The following is a 22,559-nucleotide window of genomic DNA, read 5'->3' on the forward strand; positions in this document are numbered from 1 at the left end:
TCATTAAAGCCTATATATTAGGTAAGAATATGACCAATTTCATTTAATTCAGTTAATATACTACCTTGAAATCAGCATCAACAACACCAATGTCAGCCTCGAACAGTGTGCAACGGCGAATACCGCAGACGATGGCCCGATGAGCTATACGAGTAATACTATAACATTGACATAGTGCAGCGTATAAAAAGACGTGATTACGCTGACTAAGTCATGTTGTCCGAATGGACGAAAGCACTAGAGCATTGAAAGTGTTCGATACAGTACTCGCTGGTGGAAGCAAGAGAATATGGAGATCGACTTGGGCGCTATTATTGAGTTGGATATAATCACGTATCAAACCATTTTAAACCATCTGCAGAAGGCTGGATCCACAAAAAAGCTTGATGTTTGGGTGCCGCATGATTTAACGCAAAAAAACCTTCTGGACCGAATCAACGCCTGCGATATGTTGCTGAAGCGGAATGAACTCGACCCATTTTTGAAGCGGATGGTGACTGGTGACTGGCGACGAAAAGTGGATGTGAACAATATCAAGCGAAAACGGCGTTGCCCGAAGTCCGGTGAATCGTCCCAAACAGTGGCCAAGCCATGATTGACTGTGTGATTTGTTGTGTGTTTGGTGGTATTGGAAGGGAATCATCCACTATGAGCTGCTCCCATATGACCAGACGTTTAATTCTACCATATTCTGCGAACGAGTGGACCGCTTGAAGCAGGCGATCGACCAGAAGCGTCCAGAATTGGCCAACAAGAAGGGTGAAGTGTTCCACCAGGACAACGCCAGACCACATACTTCGTTGATGACTCGTCAAAAGCTACGGAAGCTCGGATGGGAGGTTTTATCGCATCCACTATATAGCTCGGACATAGCGCCAATTGATTACCACTTGTTCCTGTCCATGGCGAACGCCCTTGTTGGTGTAAAGTTGAACTCAAAAGAGGCTGTCCGAGTTCTTCGCAAATAAGGAGGAGGGCTTCTAAGAGGGGGGTATTATGAAGTTGCCATCTGGATGGAGACAGATTATCGTACGAAACGCCGCATATTTGAACTAAATCCGATCACTGTAACACTTTTTATGAAGCATTGAATAAAGAGCAAAAAAGCGGAAGGGAGCTATTTGTCAACCTAATAAATATATATAAAAATTGTGTTTCATTGCTTCAAGTTAAACAAGCATTTTGAATTAGTTGGTAGAATATTCTATAAATAAAATTTCATACAATTCATCACAGCCCAAGATCATAATGATTTCGATTACTATTTTGTTCCATAAAAAAATTGTACTCTGGACAAATTATAAAAAAATACAAATTTGAAGAGGAAAATATATAAAAGTAAATGATTCCGTGACTAAATGCCTAAATGTGATTTAAAGCCCCTGAATTATCGAAGATCACTCGCTGAAACAAATTTTAACGCTGCGCCTACTTGTATGCTACAATTATATTTTATACAAAACTAGCCTACATTTAGGCTGACAAACGCTAAAAACAGCATGAAAGAGTATATAATATGAAGAAAACCTTAGATAAAAATATAAATAATCTGCTATTAAAGTTGAAAATTCGAAATCTATGTGTTTATTATATTTATAAACCACACCCACATATACAGTAACGTCACTTTCCGTTCACTTCATAAATGCATTAGGTAATCACTACTAAATCAGATAATAATTGCAATAAGCAATGATATATGAGATTATATACTTTCTCGCCACTGCATTTCATTATTAAAAGCTCAGTCATATGCAAATTGATGTCCCTAAAAGCTCACGCGCAGTGGCGCTTGGCGCAACAATTCAAATGTAATCGAAATGTAATCTGAAATGAAAATGAAAACGAAAACAAATACGAGCTCATCGCAACATATGTATAATATATAGACACAATTAAATCAACGCCGGCAGCGCAATTTCTGCGGAATATTAGCAGCGAAATGCTCGTATGTACTTAGATTGCATTGTTCGCACGTAAGCTACCACACAGACATACATACTCGTGCATATATGCAGGTTTATACCGTATACGAAATCGTATGTGAAACGGCATATTACGAGCCAGGGAATCGCCAAACGTTGCTCGCCACCGCGTCGTTCGTCCTCACCGGTGTTGTTATTGTTGTTGTTGGCGCGTATTTTGCCATAAATACGCGCGCGTGCAACGTCGCAAACTCTTTGCATTCATGACCGCTGGCAGCGTGACAACAACGGTACCAAACACACCCGAGCAACTGTGGCGGCAGCGCAACTAACTGCATTTGACTTGGAGGCAGGTCCAGGCAAATGATGAAAACTATCCGCGCAACTGGTCAACCGTTCAAACGCTGTTGAAACGCGAACTTGAGCGGGCGCGCTTCGCAAAGTTTTTTCGCCAAACACACACACACACCCTTACATATATCGTTACATATGGCATGCGTTCGCGGGTGCAAAGTGTTTGAATTTGCATAATGTGTTGAGAGATCTGTGTTTATTCGTGAGAAAATACATATTCGTTGGTGCGTTGCCACCGCCTGACTTGCGTGCAAACTGTGATTGCCGTTGAGACGCGCGCCTACTTGCCCGCCTGTCAGCAGTTGAACTCATACATTTGCCGTTACTCGTGTGATTACTTTGGAAGCGTTGTGTCGCATTCGCGGTCGTCAAGTCAAGCGCATTTATTCATTCAATATTATTGTGATTTGCATGCAGTCGCTAGAGAATAATAACAATAAAAGCGCATAAAATCGCTAAGAAAATGTGCAGTGCGCACACACTTGTGGCTAAACTAAAAATAAAAAGCAATCAATAAGCAAATAAACAGTGGAAATTTTATTAGTGCTAAAGCGAGTGGAAAAAGTGCCAAATAAACATTTAAAATAAACGCCGAAGCGGCAAAAATACGGATTTCCGCAAAGCGCGCACTTCAAAGGCTGTTCAAAATTATGGCGCCGGCGAATTCCTCGTCTGAAGCAAGCAGCTGGACAACCATGCCACCAACATCTGCGTATACAAGTGCTATTAGTGTGGACAGCGCGCTTAATAATAGTTCAACTAATGTGCTTAATAATACCTTAAGCGCCGTCATCGCCACCTCATTTAATTACAGTTATGAGCAGGCACAAAACGCCACGCTACAACACTTTTTCGATCTCGGTCCGACGCGCGACTCACTAAAAATCGTCATACCCGTGACGATCATTTACAGTTTGATATTCATCAGCGGTGTCGTCGGCAACATCAGCACCTGTATTGTGATCAAGAAGAATCGCTCCATGCACACCGCCACCAATTACTACCTCTTCAGCTTGGCCATATCGGATTTCCTGCTGTTGCTCTCCGGCGTGCCGCAAGAGATGTACTTCATCTGGTCCAAATACCCGTATGTCTTTGGTGAATACTTTTGTATTGGACGCGGCGTGTTGGCGGAGACTTCGGCGAATGCAACGGTGCTGACCATCACCGCTTTCACTGTGGAGCGTTATATGGCCATATGTCATCCGTTTCTGGGACAGGCCATGTCGAAATTGAGTCGCGCCATACGCATTATTGTGCTCATCTGGCTGGTGTCGGTGTTGACGGCCATACCCCAGGCGGCGCAATTCGGCATCATCACGCTGAATGGCATCGAGAAGTGCAGCGTTGTGCGCAACATCATTCAACACTCATTTCAGTTGTCCACCTTCATTTTCTTCTTCGCTCCAATGTCTATAATATTGGTTTTGTATTTGCTGATCGGTTTGCGTTTGCATCGCTCGAATTTGATGGGCGCCACTGGTGAGGCGGGCGGTAGCGGTGGCGGGCGTCGCGGTTTCGGCTGTATCAGCACTAGCGTGAGCGCTGTAAATGGTCGCGCAAGAGGTGGCACAGGGAGCAGCAGCGGCGGTGGCGGCGTCGTTAGCAATGGGAGCGGGAATGGCAGTGGTCGCCTGTCCTACGGTGGCGCTGGCGGTAGCGGCGTACGCGCTGGTGGTACACGCAAAGGTAGCGATCGCATGAGCGCTAAGGCAAGTACACAGAGCGATACGATGCTCTATCGTTATATGGGTGGTAGCCAGTTGAGCGCCGTGCGCGGCCGTATGAATCACTATGGAACGCGTCGTGTGATAAAGATGCTGGGTAAGTCTGATTAGCGGTGATGGGTGTGTCTGATGTGAAGCACAATATTAAGTAAATTGTAATGAAATCTATTATAACGGTGGGTTGTTGATCAATAATCACATTTGTTACTTAGTTCCAAGTACAATTAGTACTTCATTGAATACCGAGTAGAGGCGAGAGATCTCAAATCAATAATATCGTACATATCTGAAATCCTTCATTACAAAGCAATCAACTAAAAACATTCCACTACAAAGCTGATATAGCTTAAAGATAAAATCTTGAAAGAAACCGCCATTAAAGGCTAGTTTATTAAAATTTTTATTTTATTAAAAAACTGTACAAAATACTTATTTTCAAGGTCATCTTCTCAGTAGTTGCTTAAAAAATGTCGGATAATAATAATTCACTTATTTCAAATAAACAAACATCCAGATATATAGATTAGCTATACATATGTATGTTTAAGAGCTTCAGACTTCCTCAGTAGCCATAACAAGGTATCACGTTTTTAATGATTTAATTTAGGTTACTAAACTTTCTTTTAAACACTAAATTATTCTTCCTAGTAGTTTATATGCTCTTAGTTGCTATTCATATATGCATAATTACACTTTCATACTGCTCTCCATATAAATTTGTACAGTAAATATACATATTATACAAAAATTGTATATTCTCTAATTCATTTGAATTCTCTTTTGCAATCAGTCTCATTAGCCGAGCTCGTAGTTCACTCACATTGTAACTAATCCATACCTTAAGTGTATAGAAAAATTACTAATTCGAAAATGATGACCTTCTGGTCAATATTGAACTATGAGTAGTTCGCACGCCACTTCGCCATAAATATCAGTTATTCATATTAATAGTTATTAGGTCAAAGCTCAGAAACCGAACTAAATAAAACCTGATTGAGATCCTAATGATACTACTGTCTTGATACAACTTTATTGCCAGAGTAAATTTTCTCAAATAAGCTTAAATTATATCTATGGTCTAGTGAAGAGATCAGGGTTTTTGAAAAAAGTTTCGCAAATATTAAATAATAATATCGGATTATGGGGAAATATGTAAATAACTTTTACCATCCTAAGGTTGATACCGTTTCAACAGAAACCGATCCTTGCTATGTACTAATCTCTCAGCGGTTGAAATGTGATTAATATGTTTCGGTTAGGTTTAGGTTAAGGAAGATCGAACTAATTTTATATTGAAGTGAAGAATAAGAGTGGTATGTGCTTCTATCAAAACAATGGTTCCGTCTGGAACAATAAATTTTCGATGACCGTATATCCATGTTTTGATATCAAATTCTAGGAAAGACTCAGAATGAATATATCGTAAATAGACATATGTATATATTGAATTAAACTATAGTTATTGATCTATTGTAATTTCTAAAGTGTATCGAGATTCCTTTTGAAAATTCCCATATTTTCGGGATTACAAAAGATGTTCATTTGGGTTTAAGGGGCTATACCAGTGTAACCCATCAAAAATTTTACGATTTTCGTGATTTTTTCTAAAACAAAGTACTAGATCGATATAGCTGATCGATTTTATGATTTTTTTAATGCCAAATTGGCAACGCGTTTAAAGAAACTGCCATTCGAAAACTATTTAAGATACGACCTCACCAATCCAGTTCGTTCCAATAGAAAACGCGCTAATGTGATTCCATAAATATTACCCACAAGTGTAATGCTAAACTGCATCATATTAGACAATAATTAATGCAACTGACTAGTTCACATTCAATACTAATTGCAGTCATTTCGAAATGACAATATGTGCTAATAGCAGAAAAAACAAATGGTCTCCCTCATTTACAACATCGTTGGATAATTTCACTTTCTAAAAACATATGCTTTTATTATAGCGAGTGAGTTACGAGTATTATTTTATTATTCGCCTTATCTCACAGTTTTTTGGTTTATGGGAGACTATTTTCATTTTCATCGTATGTCATTCGCCAAATATTGTCGTGTGTCGCACATTCCCGTCGCCCTTGCGCCCGCTTTTGCATATGGGAAAATGTCGCACCACTACCAACACACACGGGGCTACAACTATACGCCAGGATCTATTAATATTGCAGGGCAATCAAATATCATAACGATTGCATACTGTGTCTCAATTAGAATTCAATTTGTGCCGAAAAATTCGATATTTGATAAGTTCCATGACGTATGTTTGTGTTTGTGTTCGTGTATATATAGAATACTATGTAATACAAGATATTTACATATTGTCATTATTAGGCGCAATGACACATCAATATATAATTCTATATATGTATGTGTATGTGTGTTATCTAATTTACATGTGTAGATTGCACTGTGGGAAAAGTACAAACTCCTTTAGTGGATTTAGTTTTGTTTTTTACCTATGTAAATATGTATGATTAATTAATTTTTTTTTATGATTATTTTTTTAGACACAGCATTTGTTATTATATGCGCACGTGACAGAACTTTTCACCACTTTTATTGTTTATCACGTTTTCTTAAATATAATACAATTATACACATGTGCAGCTTATAACACGAATAACAGCTTAACTCGATTTTCACAAAAAATTTTGAAACGCTCACTTTAGAATTTAAGCGTTGCTTTCATGTTTTTTAGAAATCATATTTGAATATTTATTAAAATGTATTCATTATTAATCGGTTGGAATATACATAATAAATATATAATTCATAAAGCTAACTCATAAATCGACTTGTTTTTCACAATATTACTGACGCACGACTGAGCACATTCTCAAAGTGGCAACGGATCTTTTTTTAGAAATATACATGGAAATTTTTATATACAATCTCTCCATATTTTTCCCAAATATTTCACCGATTTTTATTACAATTTGTGGTGTGCTTTCCCAAAGTTAAAACTTAATGCCTGAAAGGTGTTTACTATCTCCGAACAGCTAGATCTTATGGGTAACAATTTCACACATTGAATAGACTATGCGCGCCATCTAACAGAAAAACACTTTTTCAAATTTTTAGTTTCATTTTCGGTTGAGATATGAACTCATTGTTTATTGATTTGCAGCTACGAAACTATTTTTTAGGCGTTGCATAGATCCCCATAGACCCCATAGACATTAAAATCTAGATATTTATATTAACTTCCAGAAAATTTATTGTTTATCAAGTGTTGCACTGTAGATGAGTTTATTGACCTTCTGAAAACGCCGGCAGTACTTCAAACGGATAGCGGGGACTATGGTCTTAACATACAGAACTAGATGAGATTGACATATCTCTGTGGCTTAATATTGAATTAATATTTTTTTCTTGATCGTCGGATAAAAATCTGTGTCAGTTCTGATTACGTAGATCCGAGTATCATAAAAACAACTAATATATCTATAGGCCGCCTTGCGGCACGCTTTGTTATTTTTATATTTGACTAGCAGACCGCTCTGGCTTCGCACGGGCTTAAACAATCATTTAAAAATTTATAAGTTATAGATTTTTGAAATTTTGTTCAGCAAGCAGCTGCGAGCGCTCGTTCCTCGAATTTCTGGAACGCGATTGCAATGCGAAGAGAATTACTTACAAGACGATTTTCAGTTTCAGATTAAGATTCTCCATCACGGAGTCTTTTTGATACCCTCAACTGGGAACTATTTCCAGAAAGTTGAGATTCTAGCAATAAATATATCCTATGTTACTTGGGGTGAATGTAGCTTTCCAATGCTGAAAGAAATTTTGAAATCGACACAGTTTGAGTTTATTCAAAACAAACATACATACAAATCTTTCCTCTTTATAATAGTTGTATAGATAAAACTACGCTATGAATCCATCTTTTCGGCAGAATACTTCTAGACGACTCAACCGAATAGATGGAAGCCACTTAAATTTTCTGATTAGCTTTTAACCATTCTGAAATTATAATTTCGCAAGTAAGTGGTAGTCTCATTGATTACGTCCATAATAATAACGGTAAAAATAGTCTTATTAAAAGCATTTTCCAAAGTTGCTTCAGATCTCTTTAGATAAAAAAATAGTAATTAACACGACATAATTATAAGAAACCTAATCATAAATATTATAATAATTTAAAACGAAAAAAGTGATCAAAGCTTCAGAGCCCTCTGGTTTTCAGCAGCGTATGCTCATTTCAAATATTATTCTTTTAAATGCATATCATTGCTAACGTAAATAAATGTAAATATTTATAAATAATATTTAGTTAGCACATATTTGTTATACGTATTTGATTAAATAGATGTGATGCTGCATCATTAGATACTTGTTTTTCTCTTTTAAGTGTTTTTTACCACAAATAAGATCGTTGAATCATTTGCTAGTGGGATTGTCAGTCAATAACTTTTTCAAAATATTGAACTAAATTCTTATGTAATAAAAAAAATTGTAATTGCGGCAGCGTGATAAAAACGTGTCAAGTGGTTTCTGCACTCTAAAATAATAGTTTTCATCAGTTTAAATAAATTGGTATATATAAATTGTATTTAATTGGCATTGAAAGAGACACAAAATTTAACTGAGCGCTCAAGCTTATAGCCTTTTCGCACAGCCAACTACATTTAATCCATTATTATTATAATTGATTAATTTTTTGCGCTTCGCACTGTCGGCTACTCGATTAACGATCAGCTTTTATACATTTTTGTTTGTTTCAATAACCACAACCAAATTTACGGCTGCATTCCAGTTTCAACTCGATTTGAATTCAATTAAAAACAAGTAAGGAAGGGCTAAGTTCGGGTGTAACCGAACATTTTATACTCTCGCAATTTATTGATGTAATTTTATAAAGACAACACAATTCGACCCATATATTCGGCATAAAGTTCAATAGAATAACGAAAATCATCATAAATAGTATATGGGGACTGAGGTAATTCCTAAACCGATTTCACTCGTTTTCACCACCAAGATACAACGTATCGAAGACTATACGCTCACTTAATTTAATATTACTTATAATTAGGTATATGGGATCTGGGGGAAGTTATGACCCAATTTTTACCATTTCAGGTACAGAGAGAAACTGTTATAAGAAAAAAATTCAGAGGGAATGAATTACATTAAAATATCTGAGGGATTTACCTATATTTTCGGTGAAAAATTAACCTTAGGCACTGAGTTCTTCATGTTTGATATCAGGGGCCTTGAAAAGTCATGGTCCGATTTTGACAATTTTTCCACAAGTGATGTCACAGCTCAAATACAGTATTTGTGTAAAGTTTTATTCCGCTAGCTTCATTGGTTCCTTATGAATACATTATAAAGTGAACGAATCAAATGGAATTCAAAATTGGGTTATATGGGCAGTAGACGTAGTTGTGAACCGATTTCGCCCATATTCCACCCGTGTCATCAGGGTGTCAAGAAAGTGTTATGTACCGAATTTCATTGAAATCGGTCGAATAGTTCTTGAGATATGGTTTTTGACCCATAAGTGGGCGACGCCACGCCCATTTTCCATTTTGTAAAAAAATCTCAGTGCAGCTTTCTTCTGCCTTTTCTTATGTAAAATTTGGTGTTTCTGACGTTTTTCTTTAGGGAGTTAACCCACTTTTAGTAATTTTCAACCTAACCTTTGTATGGGAGGTGGGCGTGGTTATTATCCGATTTCTTTCATTTTTGGACTGTATAAGGAAATGGCTAAAAGAAACGACTGCAGAAAGTTTGGCTTATATAGCTTTATTGGTTTGCGAGTTATATACAAAAAACCCATTTGGGGGCGGGGTCACGCCCACTTTTCCAAAAAAATTACATCCAAATGTGCCCCTCCCTAATGGGATCCTATGTTCCAAATTTCATTTTCATAACTTTATTTATGGCTTAGTTATGACACTGTATAGGTTTTCGGTTTCCTCCATTTTGTGGGCGTGGCAGTGGACCGATTTTGCCCATTTTCGAAAGCAACCTCCTCAGGGTGCCAAGGAACATGTGCTCCAAGTTTCATTAAGATATCTTAATTTTTACTCAAGTTATCGCTTGCACGGACAGACGGACAGACGGACAGACGGACGGACAGACATCCGGATTTCAAATCTACTCGTCATCCTGATCATTTATGTATATATAACCCCATATCTAACTCTTATATTTCTTGGTGACACAAACAACCGTTATGTGAACAAAACTATGATACTCTGTGCAACAGGTTGCGAGAGTATAATTAATGTAGTAAAATACGATTTTTCTTTTATATGGTAAATCGATCTAAATCACAATTCCTGTGCAAAAAGGCTATTGACAAGCCGAAAAATGGTGAATTGTAGGCGAACAATTTTTTTATAATTTTTATTTGAAACTATTCAAATTAATCAGACTCTACTCAGGTTACTAAAAATGAAATAAAATATGGTTAGTTTTGATTAGTCTGAATATATTAGATTAGCGAAGTTAGGTTAGTTAATTAACATATGTATATAGATTATTTAATGAACATTCAGATCTTTTCTTGCTCTGATTCATATAAAATAATTCGAAAAATATTTTTCATTGTCTATTGGAGAGGCTATCATCTGAAGTTCTGTTGCTCACTAAGTCCACTATTGTCTAATACAACATATATGCATAATAATTTACACGCTTGTTGTTGACGATTATGTCCACTTAATTGTTATGTAGTTATGCTGATTCCATAATAAACACTAGCAATGTGTGAAAAAAGAGACCTGCACATTTATTTGCTTTAATTACACCAACTAAGTGTATTTACATACACATATGCATATAAGTATATTATAAAAAATAAATATGTATAAGAGCCTACCATATGTACAGAACGCACGATTATCATTTTCATTTTCAATGCCAGCAATTCGCTCTTCCATTCACAGTCGCGGTTGTCATATGTTTCTTCTTGTGTTGGGCCCCCTTCCATGCGCAACGTCTCATCGCTGTTTATGGTTTGAACGTTTGGGGTGGCAGCAGTGAGAGTGCCGCCGGCGGTGGGGAGCATGATGAGGCCGCTGCAGATGATAAGAATCATCATGTGGTGATATACACCGTTATGACCTATGTGTCGGGAGTGCTTTATTACCTGTCGACATGCATCAATCCGCTGTTGTATAATCTGATGAGCAACAAGTTTCGGCAGGCATTCAAGGTAAGGAGCGCACGTATTTACTATCCTTACCTGCGACACATAAATGTAGTGGAATTATATACATTTACCGCTAATTATTATTAATTATACTTTTTCAGTCGATTTTACTACGCAAGAAAACAAATGGTTCGCTCAATTATCGACGCACTCAGCAATCCCAGAATTTACGCCGTAATCCTACACTCACTTCGAGCACTCAGCGTGAATCGAGTGACACGGATCCACATTCGAAGCATTCAATGTTGCAGGTTGGTGTAAAGATTTGTATAATTATGTTTATAATATTAGCCATCTTCGATTCTTCGAAATTTGGAGAGTTGCAAATCGAACGAACAAACTGGTATAATTAAATTAATTTAGATAGTATGAGATTATACCATTGTAGTGAGTGTAACCACGTACTCTCTTGTATTTAACTCCTTGATGTTTCAATTTTGTTGACAAGTTGCTCTTCTTATCGCTTGAATCGAAGACGGCTAATACATATTAGTGGAAATTATTTCATTAATTTCTTTTACTTTTCAGGCCGTGTTGACTGAGCGAAACGGGAACAATAAAATAATGCCATAAACTGGAGAGTTATATATATATTTAAGCGTACCTACCTACATATATATGTTTATGTATCTGACATGATACTGTCAAAATACTAGAAGATATCATAGAGTACAATGGTTTGGAAACCTCAAAAGTCGCAGGATATATGAACCCTATTCAAAGTGATTATAAGGTTTGGAATAATTATTTTTTACTGACTTGATTTTGCTTCCGAGACTAAGGTCCCAATTTTTAACTGAACATATATATTATATTATGTTGTCTTATGATCATATTATTACGATTTTACGAGATTGTGTTATAATGGAAGGAGAATATAATTTTACTGTAATTTAATATTATTAGAAGTAATTTTAGAAACATCGGATTTCCGTCAAATCAGCTGTTGTGTCTCAACTAACTGCTTACTATTCTCAGCTTCGAGTATATACAACTGAATATTGCTACTCCAACGTGTACTAGAGAAAAATTACAATATTTCCTACATTAATTAAAACTTTTTGCTTTAATAACACCGATTAGTTTAATAAATTGAGCTTTCAAGTTCGAATAGTAATCATAAAAAAATAACAATTATACAAATGAAAAGCATAAATATAATGAGTAAACGATTCTATTCCTTATTACGATACGCTATATACAATTGAAAAGTTCTCGCAGTTTGTCGGATACTACACATAAGTTGAAAGTAGTTTCAAAATCAGGCAGAATCTGTAATTCACTACCGAGTGAATTTCAAGCAAATTCACTTTCAATTCGATATTTGGTATATTTGGTGTACTGAATTTCGATTTTACTTTTAAAATTCCTCATTTTTTTAATTTTCACTTTCTCTCGGATTGCAGAACCTGCCTGTATATATGCATTTTCTGGGCTTTTGAGACAAAAAATTTCCGATTACAAACTTTCAATTTTGTTTAATTAATTTTATATTTTTTTACTGTACCGATATAAATTACACTAAAAATATCGATAATTAAACAAAATTTGAAAATATGAATATTTTTTCAGAAAAATGTCAGCAAAACTCTTATATTTTAAAGAAAAGTAAATTTAATGACTACAAGATATGTGTACAATTATCGATATCCAAAAAATATCGATATTGTTTTTTTATCGAAAAGTATCGAAATTAATAAAATATCAATAGCAACAAATTTTATTAGATTATGCTAAGAAATATGACCAAATGCGTTAATTAAATTTGTCATTACAGACATTCATAATGGCGCTACATTTGAATAATTTATATTCACCATTCGTAGTCTAATCTAAATTTAACTATCGACTTGGCCGCGTGTAAATTAAGCACCTTATTAATTCTTACTTTAGTTATTAAAATAATTTCAATTACTCTTAATTACAGGCTACTGACTTTGAACGCTCATGAGCAAGCACATGTGGAAGTACTTAAAACTGGATACTTATTTAATTACTGAATTCAGCAAACAGACAACAACTTAGTAATTTAATTCATTTATTATATGCAGTACTTATTCACAGCTATTTATATGTATTTATTACTATACATACCATTGTACGTATATACATATTTAAGTGTGTAATTAGAAACTTATTGAGAATTTATACCCTTTACCGTTAGTCATAAAAAAAACAACTGTTAACCATTACTTGGTGTAAATATATTCTTGCCTGTTGTTTAAAATGTTTCATAAAATCTTGCTTTAAAGAAAAAATAATAATTATTTAGATTTTTAATCGCTTCGGATTACAAAAATATGATATATATATTCCAGTAATTTTGTTATAAGAAAATTCTACAAATACAACAAGTTATATATAATTTAATAAAGCTTTAATCGCTAGTCATTAGCAACGCATACTTAAAATGGATGCCAAATTGCCTTAACTAAATTAAACTTGACGATGTGAAAATCAATGGGTTACAAACTAATTTATCAATCTCAGTAAATTAATGTGCATATATGTATGAACTTAGATATTATTTATAATTAATATGTGAATATCAGGAAGAATATATGTTTGTTTACTTCTAAAGAAGCGCTGGCCGAGTGAATAACTCGTATATTAAGTTTAATGAGCATAATTATTTTTTAATCGCCACTTTTATCCTTGTTAATTTAACCTCATAACTGTAGGTCATAGAGTTCTGAACACCTTTCTGTTAACATTTCATAACCAACGATCTCATACCGAACCCGGTGTGAACCCGAACTGGTATTAATTTCTGTTCAACGAATTCGACAGTTGACATCAGTCAAGCGTATGTTTGATTTTTGAATGAAAAGAGAGAGAAAATTATTTTGACATGGAGAGTCATAAATATTTTAAGCCAACTTCAAACAATTGTTGGATTTTAAAAGTATAAAAAATTTCACCAATGATTTTGGATTTTTGTGAATTTTTTATTTGTCTGTTTGGGTCTTAACATACCAGGAATATTCAGATAAATAAAATAAACATATATATCCTTAAGTAATTATGATAAGGAAAGCTGATAGCTTGTTGAATTATATGATTTCAAATATTTATATATTAGAGAGTACCAAATCGAACAAACAACTGGTATAAACTGGCATAATGAAATGGAGAAAATATATCCAACATTTATACCACTTTAAAGAGTTATAAATTTACTGTATTATTTTGAGTTCAGCTGAATAAAAATATAGTTTATGCCGAATACCATTTTTATGGCAAGGTAAGCAACAATTGAAAATAAATAATTTAAAAAAATAATCTCACACAAAAAGCACTTTGAATGTAATTTTATTAACCAAATTATCATACTGCATTAATTTACTGTAAGGTTATATACTTTTCATATACATACATACATAAATATATAATAGTCAAAATCGAGGTCAAAATTAAATAAATAAAATATTATTTTGTAAGTCTCTGGCTCCATTATTATTGTTATGTCATTCTCTAGTAATTTCTATGGCTTCACTTATTCCTGCAATAATTTATTGCCAAATTTGCATATGACACAGTTAACTTTAAGTAAATGTAACCTCACACACGCACACATCTTTATATAAATATTTTTATTGATTTACTCGCGATGCGCCGCGTTAATGCAGTTTTGCGATTGTCCTTTACCAGGACATCTGTGTAGCACATATATTAATGTCATGAAAAATTGAAAAAAAATAGAAAAAAAGGAAGACAAATAAGCGAGCGCCATAAACACAAATATGCAATCAGTGAAATTGAAATTTGTTTTGCTTTCTATTTGAATAAAATTAGTTAGTGGTTATGTGAGTAAGTATGTTTGCCACAGCACGCTCCTTTTTTATATTGTTTTTGCATTGCAATTGTCTCTTCGGAAGCAACAACCGCGCCGTTTGTTCTGCTTTTTTCCGCATGGATAAGGAGGCGAAGCGAATGGGTCTGAAGGTGAATGAGGACAAGACGAAATATCTCCTGTCATCAAGCAAACAATCGGCGCACTCGCGTCTTGGCTCCCACGTCACTGTTGACAGTCATAACTTCGAAGTTGTAGATAATTTCGTTTATCTGGGAACCAGCATTAACAACACCAACAATGTCAGCCTCAAAATCCAGCGCAGAATCACTCTTGTCAACAGGTGCTACTTTGGACTGAGTAGGCAATTGAACAATAAAGTCCTCTCTCGACGAACCAAAATCAAACTCTACAAGTCGCTTATAATTCCCGTCCTGCTTTATAGTGCAGAAGCTTGGACGATGTCAACATCAGATGAGACGACACTAGGAGTTTTCGAGAGGAAAATTTTGCGCAAAATTTATGGTCTTCAGAACATTGGCAACGGCGAATACCGCAGACTATGGAATGATGAGTTGTACGAGTTATACGACGACATTGACATATAATAATTCATATTCAGCGAATAAGAAGACAGCGGCTACGCTGGCTAGGTCATGTTGTCCGAATGGACGAAAACACTCCAGCTCTGAAAGTGTTCGATGCAGTACCCGCCGGAGGAAGCCGAGGAAGGGGAAGGCCTCCACTCCGTTGGAGGGACCAGGTGGACCAGGTGGACCAGGCGTCCTGATTACACTTGGAATCTCCAACTGGCCGAACTGAGATTCGAGAAAAAAGAGGAATGGCGCGTTCTCATCGATTCGGCTTAAACCGGCTAAACGGTTGAACGCCATTCACATACAAGAGACAATTGCTCTTTCGCATGGATATGATATAGTCTTAACTGTATAAGGTTGAAATAGTTTATAAATTAGCATTTTATAATGATGAAACCTTTGTACATGCAATGGATTATATGGCTTGTGGTGAATCGAAATACTCCTAAAGAGTTTATATAAGATAAAATAGGTGTTTGTGTTACTGATTATTCAGATCCTTGTTAAGAACATATTTTTTTGATAGTGTTTTACAGTTCTAGGAGAAACGCTTGTTAGAAAGTACTACCTTTTCAATGACTGACCCTTGCCGGAAGCTGAAGTCGATATAAAAGATTTTGCGGAGTGGTAGTATACAACTTTTAAGAATACAATGAGATGAGAAACTCGAGGTGGTACGAGTACGTGATGTGTTTAAAAATTAACTGCAATTCTAAAATTTAAAATTTCACGGGTTTGGAGGATAAAATTGTCAATTTTTTTCCATTATGTTGATATACATTCATACATACATACCCCTGAAGTACAATACAATATTCAGCTGTATTCATTACTTACTTTGTCTGTGGCAGCCTTTAAGGTTAGACGTTTTTTTATGAGCTTGGCGATTTTCGTTTATTGAAAACTCACATTTCGTTGCTTGTTCGTGGATTCTTGGCCAAAAACAATACTGTAACAATGCCCCAGCCTTCTTATTGGCCGGACATGACTTTTTACTATTTTCAAAAATATAGATAACCCTAAAGGACCGTCAATTTCCAAGCATACGAGAAATAGTTGAAAGAGCCAAAGTCTATCCGAAAAATGGAGTTTGAGAAGTGTTTCGACGATTAGAAGAAGCTCTGCCATAAATACATTATCGAATGGAGACTATTTTAAAGGCGATTACTGTAGACGAATGAATATTTTTTTCAAAAAACGAAAATTCCTTTATTTTTTGAACAGACTTAATTTTGTTCACAGTAAAACATTAATTTCAACCTTGAGACTACAATTCGTATCACACAATACCATTTATGGTATATAAAGTAAAATTGTTCAAGGCGTTACTACCCCTTAGACATTGTTTTGCCACCACTATTATGAACTGGAACGAAAATAGTTCTCATTAAAAGAATATTCAAAGAGAAGTGAAATTACTGATACCTGATTCAGCTTGAAGTTACTTCTTAAATGCGTAGATTTTCATATTGGGTAAAAGCTCAGCTTAAAATTTTAAGTTTCTTCCAATAAGCCTAGTAAAAGTTAGTGCTTCTAAGCATCACAGCGGAATATTATTTACAGTGAGCTTTTTTTTTTGAATGTTGTAACCCAACTGAAAGCTACTTTCAATTAATTGTAACGGTTCCAACAGGGCACATAAGCTTATTCATCAATATATTCATATAAATATAAATGTGCATATTAGCATATGAATACGTAACTGGGTTATTGGCTTATTCGCATAATGCCCATAGGACAACCATAGGGTAATTGCTTCAGAGTAATTTGCCCACTCTCTTGTATTATTTATAAAATATGTATGAAAATAGAGTAGCGTGTGACTTTATTGGAATACATGGACGGAAATACATTTTTATTGAGTATATGATTAAGAGAGGGATTAACTTTTGAAGGTAATTAGTAATTTACGGAAAGTGCACATTTATTTTGAGAAGTGAGGTTAAAAATAAAAAAAAAAAATTCATTACCATATTTTTGAAAGTATACATTAGTATCGAAAAATTTTAATCCTAACTTTGCTCTATAAAATCATAATATTAACTACAATAAAAAATCCCTAAGATGAATATAAATTATTTATAATTAAAAAATATATTTACAATAATCAAAATCAAATAAAAAACATCAAAATATTAACTAAACAATTAAGAAACAATTTCTTTAAACGGTACACCAAACTACATACCAGCAACAGTATAGCACCTAATCAACAACGTTAGCATTTCGGCCTGGCAACGTAGGCCAGTACGTGGGTGACGTATAAAATCGCACTTGATTTACGAGCACAACAACAATGCTGGTATTTACTTACAACTTCGTAATTTTTTTAATATATTCGCAACACCAGTTATAGTTTGAATGTATATGTGTGTGTAACTGCCATTTGGCGCGCAGAAAAGTATGCAACATGTGGGGAAATCCGCAAAGACTGTCGTCATTATTTGCTGTCGTAATTTTATACACATACTTCCGGCATTTTATGGTGTATTAGTCACTAGGGCTTATTATAAAATGGTAACTAAATTGCATGTATTTATTAACACTAATCATACCAAGACTTAATATATACCTATTTCTACCATAGCGGGTCAAATGACCCGACTGTATGTTTCATGCTTGAATGTATGAAATATGGATGTTAGGAAGGAAATAAAAGTATAAATTAAATTTATTATAATTAAACAAAATAGTATGTTGAACATTTCTATTACAAAAGCAAAAAATAATATTTTTAATTCATAGTTCATCGCATTTTTTACATATAAGTGTTACCATTTTCCGCAAACATATTTTTTACATTTAGAGCAAATTTTGTTGGTTTTATTTTCTTTACAGTATCCTATTTGACATCTCGTTTGTAATCATCTGTAGTAGACTTAGGCAACGATCCTTTCGTATTTTTTTCTTGTTTGGGTTGTTCACGGGCTTCTCGAAAATCGGCGCTAAGTTCTTCTGCTAGCTTGAGTAAAAAATCTTCCTCGATATATTTTCTCCTGTCGTTTGCTTGTACAAAATCCAGGCATTTATGCCAGCTAAATCAAGGATATTGAAAAAAACTTGGAGAGGCCATCTGCAAGACTTAGATTTTGTAGTAAATTTCCTCGCCATTTGATCGGTCATGTCTACACCAAATTTGTTGGCTCACTTTTATAGATTGTAAGAGTACAATTATTTGTTGTAAAAATCGATGAAAATCGTTCCATATCATCCTTCTTTTGCTTCGCAATTAGTGGTAATTCTAATTATTTGACCGAATAGTTCCAACTAACGTAGTTTTTTTGGCTAGGAGTTGTGTTGCAAGGGGTTTGCTTGTGAAGAAGTTGTCTGTGGTCACAGTTCTTCCGCAACCCGTAAATGGCTCAATGAGTTTGAGTACAACATATTCAGAGAGTGGTACTGAAGAGGGCCTATATTCATCTTTTCCAAGATATGGAAGTGCATTTATGACGTATTTGCTATCGACATCCGATGCTAACCAAAATTTGTTTCCAAATTTATCCGGCTTGTTAGCCATGTATTATGTAAATCTACATCGTACTTTAGTCGGAAATAGCTGTTCGTCTATAGTAATATTTTCACCCGGTTTGTAACAGTTTTGGCTGTTCTCAATGAAAATATCCCAAATTGCAGATACCATAGCGAATTTATCTGTGTTCAAACGTTGGATCCGCTGACTTTTCTTATCAAAACGAATAAATCTAAGAATTTCGGTAAAATTATTTCAGCTCATAGTTTCAGAAAAAAATTTAGGCCCCCATATGTTATTCCACAAAATGAAATATTCAAATTATTTGCTCCATATGCAGCTAGAGCATATAAAATTCCAATAAATGCATCTAATTTCCAATCGGAACCTAAGACTCTTTTTGCTTCTTCTATTGTGCATGTTCTTATATGGTTCATAATACGGTGGTCAATTATTAATGAAAATGCAGTACTAACTTTACATTTCATTATATGGCGTTTTGAATATCCTGTTGGGCCTACTTCTTGCCTGAAAATGTTAAGAAGTGGTGGTCTTCCAGGTGTGCCACCTATTTGTATTTCTTCCCAAACAGATCCATCACTTGCAATATTTTGTTCATTTATTTCTACTTCACTTTCTTCCGAACTTGAGAGTAATCTTATTCTTTTTCGGCCACTACATACATTCACAATATTTTCCTCTTCATCGTCAGTATCTGTAGAATCAAACTCATTTTTCTTTGCCACCGATATATCTTCATTTTCTGAAAATTCATCTTCATTAATTTCTGAAAACTCTTCGCCAATATTATTTATATCTTCTAAGAACGTGTACTGGCTTGTTTGCTTCGACATTTTTCTGGGTAAACAATGATCTGTATTACTATAGCTATCAAAATAAAATATAAGCTAGGTACTTACCAAGACTTTAAATTTTTGCCACTTTTTCTTACACTAAAAGCTATTTTCAATCTAAAATTTGATATTTTCTTGAAATTATTCTGAGCTATTTCCGTTGAACTACTTTACGCAACACTCTTTGGAAGAATGTGCAGCTTACTTACTACAAATGTGACTCAATAATCTCATAAAACAGAAAAATTTTCTCCGGGTCAAATGACCCGTTGTGGTAGATATCGGTATACAACAAGGATTACTCAGAATAAACAAAAAAAAAAAAAAAAAAAAAACAAAACAAAAACATTTTTATAACTGTACATTAATTACTTAGAAAAGTCATGAAGTGAAATGTGCAAACGCAATAAAATTATACGTGCATTTTGTATGCAAAAGTTCAAAATGGGTCATTTGACCCGCTATGGTATGTTTAGTGTTAAAAAATTTAGTAAATGCGATTTTTTCGGTATCAAATGAATGATGATTAAAATCCATTGAAATATGTTTATTTAGAAAAATAATTATAATATAAAAATATCGTATTTATGGAATAATTAATACTTTTTAGTTGGTGGAAGGTTTTAAGCCTCAAAATATGATTTCAAAAGTTTTATGAAAGGATAATGAAATATGGAATGGAAATAAAGAACAGTAACGAAGAACAGTAACGAAGTGAGCCTCTATTAACTCTAATCAACGGTATCACTGCACATGTTGTACTTCCGTTTATCTGCACAACAATTTTAGTCTTCCAACTATATTTGCTTTTTTTTAATTGGAGACATGTTGGAACGACGGGTGCTGGTGTGTATACCGAAAGAAATAGAAATAGTGGAGGCATCTGTGTCCTCCAAACTCTCTTATAAAATATGTGATACTTCCAGCGACTCTTCTTGATGCTCCTCGCTTCGGCTAATCCGACCACTCTACCTGGTGGTCCAGCTGATTCCCGAACTGCTTAATCGAAATCGCAACAGCTTCTTCCAAAGGAGAGAGTGGTATCTGTTTATTAACTCCTATTCCTGTTGCTCTAGCTTGGGACTTCTATTTCAGAAAGTAAAATTTCAAACCATTTCTGATTCGTCATTTTCATTTTCACTTAAAATATTCCTTCAAATAACCGTCGTCGTTGCTATGTCGCACTCAATTATTGCAACGACAAAGAATGACTGTTTCTATGTCTTTACTATTCTCGTTTCAAATTGGGGAATCTCAATTTATTTTCGATAAATGTCGATAACGCCAAGGGGAATGCTAAATAGGCGTTTTTATTTCGTTTTAAAACGATAACGACAACGGGCATAGGACTGAATAACATTTTATTTATATTGGTTTGAATTTATTATAAGAGAATTATTAATTTCATTAATTGATTTTGGGCAGCCTGTAAGTGTAAGAAACTTAATAAAAGACCATATATAACCCTGTTCATAATAGGTTAGGTCCCTGACTAGGTGTAAACTGGTAAAATAATTATCTAATACTTACTCAAAGATAAGAAACGGTTCTTTCGATATATTATTAACATTCTTTAAACCATAACAGATTGGTAAGTTGGCTAAGCTTGCGAGAAACCCTTATTATCCAAGGCGGCTTCCGAAAATAAATAATTGAAAACAAATCTATAAAATAATGCAGCTATTGCAAATAATTGTAAGAAACAAGAAATTAAAAGCATATTTTTTAACGTTTTAAATTATTATGGATATTTTTATAATTTATTTGCATAATTTTATTATTTTGTTCGATATAAAATACAACGGAAGAGACAAAAAATTAACCATAGAAAACTATAATATAAATTTCGTTGAATTTTGTGATGAATAACAGCTAATTTTTTAAGAAATATCAGTTTCGATCAAATTATATTTTTTCATAAACAAACAATAAACAAATTAATATTAAATATTTTAAAGTATTTCATACTCCCCCGCACTGACAATAAATTTCTATGAAGCAAATTTTCTTTAGCATCTATCTAAACAGTGTCTTCATAAGCGCTTCGTTAAGCTTATGTTGGTCAGCCTACGAGTACATGTGCGCTTCGTTTAAGAACACCACCCGCAAACGTGTTCACAGCGCGCTCAACATGCAGCAGTGGTCGTAACGGCAGCGAACTCCATCGGTGATAATAATGGTAGTGATAAGACCCACGCTGAAAGCAAAAACTTCGCACACTAATTCGCAGCTTCATTGGTTGGTGGACTCCGCATAAATATATCCATACATATATACACACACCAACAAGTGAATATGCGAAAGGTTTGCTGTTCGCACGTTCGCCAACGCTCGTTTCCTTCCTTCGTTACGTATACGCACAGTGCGCCTGCATTCGGCATTGCTGTTAGCGTCACTGTTAGCAGTACTGTTAATTCAAAGCAGCGCGCTGTTGCGTCAGAGTTTAACCTGTTGCTTGCACTGTTACTTTCGCTTGCTATTTAACACTGCTGATGCCTCGCTAGACATGTGTGTGTGTGTCCATGTAGGTGAAGTGAAGTTTATCACAGCTGCGCTGCTTGCAGTGTTTCTAATTCTGCTGCCATTGGCGCTGCAGCGCTGCCGCTGCTGTGCTTGTCACCTTTCATATGCGCCTTTTAGCCTTTGACGGCTGCGAATTGG

General features: G+C 34.8%; 1 protein-coding gene across 2 annotated transcripts; it reads left to right on the forward strand.

Annotated features, from left to right (window-relative positions):
• The first annotated feature begins 2,138 nt into the window (after positions 1-2,138).
• Positions 2,139-14,764, forward strand: LOC105216358 (pyrokinin-1 receptor). Of its 2 annotated transcripts, XR_008470024.1 has the most exons (5): positions 2,140-4,103; positions 10,921-11,189; positions 11,288-11,437; positions 11,715-11,919; positions 13,114-14,764. XR_008470024.1 is itself a non-coding variant. In XM_011190811.3 (4 exons), exons 1-4 carry the CDS (start codon positions 2,930-2,932, stop codon positions 11,757-11,759), a joined length of 1,638 nt encoding a protein of 545 aa, XP_011189113.2. In that variant the 5' UTR covers positions 2,139-2,929; the 3' UTR covers positions 11,760-13,110. The 2 variants fall into 2 exon arrangements, 1 of the variants encoding a protein (XP_011189113.2); XM_011190811.3 differs by lacking the exon at positions 13,114-14,764 and having other exon boundaries at positions 2,139-4,103; positions 11,715-13,110.
• The last annotated feature ends 7,795 nt before the right edge of the window (positions 14,765-22,559 follow it).

Source organism: Zeugodacus cucurbitae, chromosome 2, assembly GCF_028554725.1.
Source record: "Zeugodacus cucurbitae isolate PBARC_wt_2022May chromosome 2, idZeuCucr1.2, whole genome shotgun sequence".
In the NCBI taxonomy this organism is placed as follows: Eukaryota; Metazoa; Arthropoda; class Insecta; order Diptera; family Tephritidae; genus Zeugodacus; species Zeugodacus cucurbitae.

Bases quoted from the DNA above. Each gene is read 5' to 3' on its own strand.
- LOC105216358 (XM_011190811.3), top strand. From the start codon at position 2,930: ATGGCGCCGGCGAATTCCTCGTCTGAAGCAAGCAGCTGGACAACCATG. The intron at 11,190-11,287 runs GTAAGGAGCGCA...ATACTTTTTCAG, and splicing joins AGTTTCGGCAGGCATTCAAG to TCGATTTTACTACGCAAGAA. The intron at 11,438-11,714 runs GTTGGTGTAAAG...TTTACTTTTCAG, and splicing joins CGAAGCATTCAATGTTGCAG to GCCGTGTTGACTGAGCGAAA.